This window comes from Puntigrus tetrazona, unplaced genomic scaffold, assembly GCF_018831695.1.
Source record: "Puntigrus tetrazona isolate hp1 unplaced genomic scaffold, ASM1883169v1 S000000008, whole genome shotgun sequence".
Lineage (NCBI taxonomy): Eukaryota > Metazoa > Chordata > Actinopteri > Cypriniformes > Cyprinidae > Puntigrus > Puntigrus tetrazona.
In genome coordinates, this window is record NW_025047688.1 from 1,478,867 (window position 1) to 1,487,064 (window position 8,198).

The 8,198-nt window shown below is 37.4% G+C and overlaps 1 protein-coding gene across 2 annotated transcripts in view; it reads left to right on the forward strand.

The window, feature by feature from the left end:
* The window catches only part of LOC122332318 (formin-like protein 2), a 40,990-nt gene that overhangs the window by 32,222 nt on the left and 570 nt on the right, over positions 1-8,198 (forward strand). The window contains exons 16-28 of one of the 2 annotated variants that reach the window (XM_043229645.1): positions 1-138; positions 519-643; positions 1,042-1,244; positions 1,448-1,682; positions 1,786-1,854; positions 1,947-2,027; positions 2,145-2,274; positions 2,729-2,892; positions 3,014-3,115; positions 3,187-3,288; positions 3,974-4,094; positions 4,340-4,455; positions 6,062-7,318. In XM_043229645.1, coding sequence (XP_043085580.1) covers positions 1-138; positions 519-643; positions 1,042-1,244; positions 1,448-1,682; positions 1,786-1,854; positions 1,947-2,027; positions 2,145-2,274; positions 2,729-2,892; positions 3,014-3,115; positions 3,187-3,288; positions 3,974-4,094; positions 4,340-4,431 — 1,562 coding nt within the window. In that variant the 3' untranslated portion in view covers positions 4,432-4,455; positions 6,062-7,318. Of the gene's footprint in view, positions 139-518; positions 644-1,041; positions 1,245-1,447; positions 1,683-1,785; positions 1,855-1,946; positions 2,028-2,144; positions 2,275-2,728; positions 2,893-3,013; positions 3,116-3,186; positions 3,289-3,973; positions 4,095-4,339; positions 4,456-6,061; positions 7,319-8,198 lie in introns of those variants that run through there. The other variant, XM_043229646.1, reaches the window with a different exon arrangement.

An 8,198-nucleotide genomic window follows, 5' to 3' on the forward strand; every position in this document is an offset into this window, starting at 1 on the left:
CACCTCCTCCTCCCCCACCTCCACCTCCTGGGCACTCGATTGAGATCTCTGCTCCTTTACCTCCACCTCCTCCTCCTTGTGCTCCTCCTCTCCCTGGAAGCGGCACACCAACGGTCATATTCAACTCTGGCTTGACAGGTGTGTGTGATCGTGGCACCCTGTTATTTTTAATTGTCTGTTTTAAATTGTTTTCCCTTGAAATAATTTTCCAAAGAGTTTTGTTCAGCATTTAGAAGCATTTTCTGCTTTCTCTTTCTAGACGTTTGCGCTTTTATAACTCTCTAAACATTTGTTTTTGTCTACTCTCTTTTTTCCTGCTTTCAAAGACGGACCAATCAAGCTCTTCTGTAGGTTTCCTGATATTTGTCATGGCCACCATTTAACTGTCGTGACCTAGTCATATTTTGTGTTGTGCGTCTTTGTTTTAACACATTATCCTGTATTGTGGTGATCGCATTCTTCTTAATCTCATTGAGTAGTCGTTTTGATAGTCACGGGACTCTTTTCTTTCCTGGCAGCCGTGAAAATTAAAAAGCCAATCAAAACCAAGTTCCGCATGCCAGTGTTCAATTGGGTGGCTCTGAAACCAAATCAGATCAACGGCACTGTCTTCAATGAAATCGATGACGAGAGGATCCTTGAGGTATTTGTCTGCAGCGCTTTACATGATCTGAAATGTGTGATTTCTATCAAGTCTGCGTGTATTACAACACCAAGCTGGTCTGCTTGATTATCATGCTTCTGTTTTGAGTTACTGTTACATATTAGGAAGACGCCAGATGGTGTTTTTTACTCAGTTTGGTCTCAGCTCACATTTCGAAGTACATTCTGTAACTGCTGCTACTATAATCGCAAGACAAAAAACAGAAGAAGCCAAGTTTTTGAATAGGAAGGGGTTAATGAAATTCAGTTTGGAGGCAGAACGAGAACATTTTGATAAAACAAATATCCATTTGAAATAAGCAGTGGCTAGGAAGACCTACTGTGGATGAATCATTGGTGCCAATCGTTAGTGTTGTCTCTATATTTCCTTGTTTGCAGGATTTAAATGTGGATGAGTTTGAAGAGATGTTCAAGACCAAAGCCCAGGGTCCTGCCGTCGACATGACGTTGCAAAAGCAGAAGGCTCCACAGAAAGGTCCCAATAAAGTATCGTTACTGGAGGCCAACAGGGCCAAAAACCTTGCCATCACGCTCCGCAAGGCAGGGAAGAGCCCTGAAGAGATCTGCAAAGCAATCCAGACGTAAGTTCTCCCTTTAACATCAAGATAAGAGGACGTTTACAAAAAAAAGTGCTCTTGTTTTAGCATCAGTAAGTTCTTGTTCTGCTCCTTCCACGGTTCCTGTCCCTGCTGATTTGGTTTGTTTGGTTGATTTTTCCATCGATTCGTTTGTTCTTATTGTTTTTTTGAAGAGCGCTCTGATAATTTCCTCTCACCTTCCTCAGGTTCGACCTACGTACAGTGCCTGTGGATTTCGTGGAGTGTTTGATGCGGTTCATGCCCACTGAAAGTGAGGTGAAGATGCTCCGTCAGTATGAGCGGGAGCGACGGCCAATGGACGGGCTCACTGATGAAGACCGGTTCATGATGCTCTTCAGTAAGATTGAAAGGCTGCCACAGCGGATGACCATCATGGCCTTTATGGGCAACTTTACGGATAGCCTGCAGATGCTCACACCGGTAAAGTAGAAAGAGAAAAAGAGGAATACCAACATTATTAATACTAACAAAGATCAATACGAAATGCATTTATACGTTTGTCTGTTTGCCGTTTTCCTATCAGCAACTGCATGCTATCATAGCAGCATCTGTATCCATAAAATCATCACAGAAATTAAAGAAAATCCTTGAGGTAAGCTAATGCAACTTTAATTTTACGCAGGTTCTGTTTTTTTTTTTTTTTAGCCTTACTTGCAATTAATTACATGATATATGTCCTTTTAGATCATTTTGGCCCTTGGGAACTACATGAACAGTAGTAAAAGAGGAGCTGTTTATGGCTTCAAACTTCAGAGCTTGGATTTGGTAAGTCATTGCAAACCTAAAAACCATGCACTTTTTTTTGGTCTTACATTTTTACATTTATTTTGCCATTATTAACGTTACGTTTTATTGTAATACTACAATATTTCCCGCCCTCAGCTGTTGGAGACCAAATCCACAGACAGGAAGCAGACACTTTTGCACTACATAGCCAATGTGGTGAAGGAGAAATATCCTGTTGTATGCGTTTTTTACAATGAACTGCACTACATTGAGAAAGCTGCTGCAGGTAAGTCTCCATCAACCCAAAAAATATGTTTAAAATATAGCAATTAGAAATAGTAATTATATTTCTAAATTAGTGCCTAACTATTAGTTGAAGCTTATGCATAAATATAAGTGTAATTATATAAGTATCAATATAAGAAATGCTGTCTTGGCAACTAACTAAAATAAAAGNTGCTAAAATAAATAAAATAATATTCTAATAGAACTGACAAGCATAAAACAATGATACGTCTATTAAAAAGAATACAGTATAATTTAAAGTGAATAAACGATACAATAGTACATAAATAATACTAATATAGCGCTTTCTAAATGTTAAAATGTTCTTAGCTCACACATTAACATTTTTCGTGAAGCCCAAAAGCTTGCTTTTTTAATTTATTTAATATATTAATTGACTGAATCCTACAGTAAGTTTGTTTTTGACGGTGGATGTCATTATTCCCATGTTGCAGTCTCACTGGAGAATGTTCTCCTGGACGTGAAGGAGCTACAGAGGGGTATGGATCTGACCAGAAGAGAGTACAGCATGCACGGCCACAACTCCTTGCTCAAAGACTTCATCCATCACAACGAGGCCAGACTGAAGAAGCTCCTGGATGATGCTAGGATTGCACAGGTAGAAAAAAAGAAGGCTGTAGGGTATTGTGGTTAGAAATCTGAGCCGGTCGTGATAAGCTGTACATTTGAATAGCCTCACAAAGGTAATCCATGATCGTGTGGCTTGCATGTAATCACAGGATGCCTTCGATGATGTTGTGAAATTCTTCGGGGAGAGCCCCAAGACCATGCCACCCTCTGTGTTCTTCCCTGTTTTTGTTCGCTTCATCAAGTCCTATAGGGTGAGTATACTATCAGTGCATCAGTTTCCTCCCTCACACAAGGCCCAGATCTAATTTGTCATTGTTTTCAGCATGCGGATGAAGAAAACGAGCAGAGGAAGAGGCAAGAGCAGCTGATGATGGAGAAACTTCTGGAACAGGAGGCCATGATGGAGGAGCACGAGAATCAACAGGTGTGACGAGATGATGTTTCTCAATATTATCAGTTCTCATTTTGGGAATGATTCCCAGATCTTTTACTCTATGCTGTTTTAAGTTGGCGTGCAAATAGGAACATATCTTTTGTAATCATACAATCACGTCATCAATAAAACACCTTGTTAATATAATGTTACTTTTACTTCAGGAAAGCTGTTCAGAGAAAGCATTTCGCTTAATTTGTATATAATCATTAAATTTTTACTTAACATATGTTTCGGAGTGCCACCGTTTAAAAAATAAAAATAAATATAGTAGAAATATAATTGTCATGAAGTTGTTATAATGTTATTTTAAAGAAAACACCCTTTTATGCATTTTAACTGTTTGTATACAAATAATTGAATATTTAACCTTTAATATTATAGTAATGTATCAACTTACAGAAGTCCCTGTATAGTCTTTACAGCATTAGTTTTTTGTTAATAGAGAATTTAATCCCTAAACTTATCCTTTATCCTTAAGACATGTATTGCCGCTGAATCAATATCAAATCGAGTTCAGAACTGAAGCTTGTGAATTGAAATTAAATTGAACAGTGCAATTTGTGATACACTAATATGTGTATTAAAGGTAGTCATATTAATTTGTTAAAAATGACAGCAAAACTCTGTGCACTAACTGTATGTTCAATCATCTATTAATTTGCACAACCTCCAGTCACCTCACAAGGGCAAGCGGCAGCAGCAGGAGCTGATTGCTGAGTTAAGGAAGAGACAAGGCAAAGATAGCCGGCTTGTCTACGAAGGCAAAGATGGAGCAATTGAGGACATCATTACAGGTAGGACTACCCCTGAATGAATGCCCCAACAGATTCATCTGACTGTACGGACGTCGGATGAATCTGTTTTCCTAAGTGTGCATTGGTCTTGTTCTTAATATATTAGACGTACAGTAGCAGTAGACGCCATGCTGTTTAGCCTTGCTAGAATTTCGAGGCTTGAAGTTTCTGTCTGATTCTGTGCTTTTTCTAGAGCTTCTAGCTTTGGTGTTTCTGTGTTGTGATTGGCTATTATTTTGCTGCAGTGCTGAAGACCGTCCCCTTTACCGCACGATCAGCCAAACGTGGCTCGCGGTTCTTCTGTGACCCCGCCCTCTCCGAGGACTTCCATTACTAAACTAAATTCTGTCCCCTCAGAAAGGTGCCTTTAAGTCCGTCTCTTCTTCACTCATCTCCCAGTCATTCCATCCTTCTCTCTATATGTTTCTTCATTTGTTTACCATTCACCCGGGCAAGGGCAGTAAATACAGGATGGAAACGTGAATTCTCTGCATAAAAAAAACGCATGCCTGCCTTCAGTAGTTTCGCATTTTGTTTTCTGCACTACTCAAATCTCGTCAGATTTCAAAATGTGTTGAAGTTTTCCCTCCCTTGGTAAATTTCTCTTGGTAACCACCTTCCAACATATCATGACTTACCAGAAGGATCTGAATTGTAGGGATGCACTGATATTATAATTTTATCTGATATGATAAGAGAACAAAAATGACAAAAAATAAGAAAAAAGTGGATTATATTGCAAAACAGCAAGCAAAATACAAAAAATCTTTATTAAGACAGAGCTACATATTAAAAAACACCAACGTGTGATCAACGGATCAACTTTTTAATCTGAATAAATTAAAATATTAAAAATATGGCATTTTAAAAGCTCTAAATAATTTTTGGCAATATATGAAGAACGAATATTGATTTTTCATTTGGTAGAAACTGAATCTTACGGTGTTATTAAAATATGTTTTGTAGCGATTAACTTTACAGTTTCAGTCATTTAATGCTAACCTTGTCACTCTAAAAACAAGGAAAATAAATATGCAAAGGTGAATTTTTCAATATCAGCCGATACCAAATGATAGACATGTAAAAAATATATAATATAAATATTGTGAACATTCTTAAATTATTACTGTTAACCATTATATCCAATATCAGCTGATATCAATAAAGAGTATCAAGTTATGTGTAATAAAAAGAATACATCTAAATGTCATCAAATCATTCATCTTTTGTAAAGATTAGCTTTAAAATTGCAAATAAACAATATCACTTGATGCTCACTTCTTATCAATGTTAAAATAGGGGAAATTAAATATATAACATCACCCATCATATCCAATAACTTATGCCATAAGATATAAAACACAGATAAATAGCCAATATTATAATAATGATACATTTTGTCCAAAAAATGATTAGTGTCTTGTAAAGATGAACTTTTCCATAGCCAAAATGTAAAAATTAGGGAAAATGAGGTATACCCAGTTTCGACTGTTATATCCGACCTATATTAATAAATCAGATAGATGGAATAAAATATAAACTTTTCCATTTTGCCAGTTGGTTTCTGAAACATTCAACGAAGTTACAAATAACACACAATAACCGATAAGGTACCAGAATATTGTGCATTCCTACTAAATGGATCTCAAACTAACCAAACATCCACACANATACCCAGTTTCGACTGTTATATCCGACCTATATTAATAAATCAGATAGATGGAATAAAATATTAAACTATTCCATGTTGCCAGTTGGTTTCTGAAACATTCAACGAAGTTACAAATAACACACAATAACCGATAAGGTACCAGAATATTGTGCATTCCTACTAAATGGATCTCAAACTAACCAAACATCCACACTCCTGCCAGTTTTGTGCCCATCTTTGGCCCTGTCCCATCCATATCCACAGGCCCAGGCTATAGTTGTGATCACTTTGTAACTCTTCGCTTGTTTGTCTTCAGACCTGCGCAGTCAACCCTTCCGCCGGGCCGATGCCCTGAGGAGGAGCGGGAGAAGGAACCTGGAGGTACAGCACCTTCAGCTACGCAGCATGGAGATCACCACCTGCTAGCCACGCTCGATCAACTTTTAAGGACAGAAGGTGGGCCAGTAACACTACTGAAATAAGGAACAAAAAATAGCACACTTAGAACGATGGATAAATGTGACATTGAACACTTGGGATCTGGCATCCCGATTTAGTGGAGCGGTTCGAAGAAAGCAGGACGAAGAAAACGCCAAGTGTAGAGTGTTGGATGCAATATGTCTGGCCTGCAGTCAAACGTGGATTCTACAAATGGACATTAGGAAGAAAGATCGTGGTTGTTTATGTTTAACTCTATTCAGTTTTGTGACTTTGTGTATTATGTACAAGACAGAGCAGAAATGCCAAAGGAAGTCCTCGGATTGGCCCACAATTCATTTTCATTGTCATTTAACCTCCGGTTCTAAAACTGAGCAGCCTTTTCTGAGGGGAAGATTTTACAAGATGCACTTTTAATTTTTTTTTCTTTCTATCGTTTATCATCTTAAAACTTAACCTTCATTTAAAAAAAAAAAAAAAAAGAGCGCGAGAGAGAGATTCGATCTTAAGGATCTTGAGAATGACTCGTTCCGGACCGAAAAATAACATGAAATGTTGACAAAATGTTTACTACCAAGCATTCACGACCAATGTGACACTGTATGTACAATACATCTCATTTTAATCACAGACTTGCTCTCCTACTGGTTTTATCTCATGTGACGTTTGTGAGCTGTGGAAAAAGAGTTTGCCGTTTTTTTAAAAACAAAGACATTTCATTGGACGAAAAAAAAAAAGTCTTTTTTTTAAATGTACAGATATTTTGCTACAAAATTGAGCCTCTTATTTTTTACATTGTTCATCCATTGTGGTGCTGTACATATTGTTGAAACAAACCGACTTGTCCTGCAATATCACTGGAATGTTATTAACTTTTATGTTGTTTAGTATGACAGTATTATTTAATCTGATGGTGAAGACAGTGAATCAACTTACTCTGTGACCTAAATTGCTCTCTCATCACTATTGTTGCATATGGTAAATGTCTGTGGTTGCACGTAACACTTGAAAGCTTGAACAGACACTAGTGGCACATATAACTTTTTTCTACTTTGATCTCTTTAACTGGAATCAGTGGTTGTGTGCAAATAAAGCAATGACACCAGCACCATTAAAAAATGTTTTGCGTGGTGGATGCCAGAATTAATTTTTATTCTACTGAAAAGTGAGGACATTCGATGATAAATGTGCCGCCGGAGCTACTTTTAAAAGCGGTGTGGGCGCCTAACGTTACCACAAGGTGGTAGCAACCGCTTGTGCTCAAGGATCTTAGCCATCTCTTTTAAGGCCCAAGCTCAATAGAACAGGCATTTGTACTAATAAACAAGGTCAGATTACAATATTCAATTCATTTAAACTCCATTCTTTTATTACTAATGCAGATAATACACAGAATGGCAGTAATATTTTGCTATATGTTGTAAATGAGGAGTAATGCGTTTAAATTATCTGATAAAAAACTCCAAAATGCCCTCATTTTTCAAATACGCGATGAACAATACTTTCCTTTGTGTATTTAAAAATTGATGTACATAAAGAGCATTAAATAATGCAGTAGGTGAATAATCTCATTTTCAACCGGTTCAACAGTTTTAGCAGGTCACAGTGGGATACCTATATCCCGTCTGCTGGCTAATGGACATCACACAAGGTTGGGGACCAGTTCGTGATGCAGAACTAAAGAGGAGCAAGATAAAAGCTGACAACTCCTCACGCTTTGGAGAACGTGGGCAGATCTCCCAACTGCCGCTGTCAGAAACTTTAAAAGTGCCGAACAAGTGATCCATGAAAGAACTGTGGAACAACACAAATTAAATGATACAATAGAGAAGTGAAAAATTACTCCAATAATTACCAGATGCATTTAACCAAAAAGAACATGCTACACTGATTGGAACATGATATTGTTGAAAAATGGCTAGATGACATTTAGCTTGAAATTTAATAGATGTTTCACACAAATTCGTGAACTTCTGTAAGAAACCACACACACACACGCACACACACACACATAT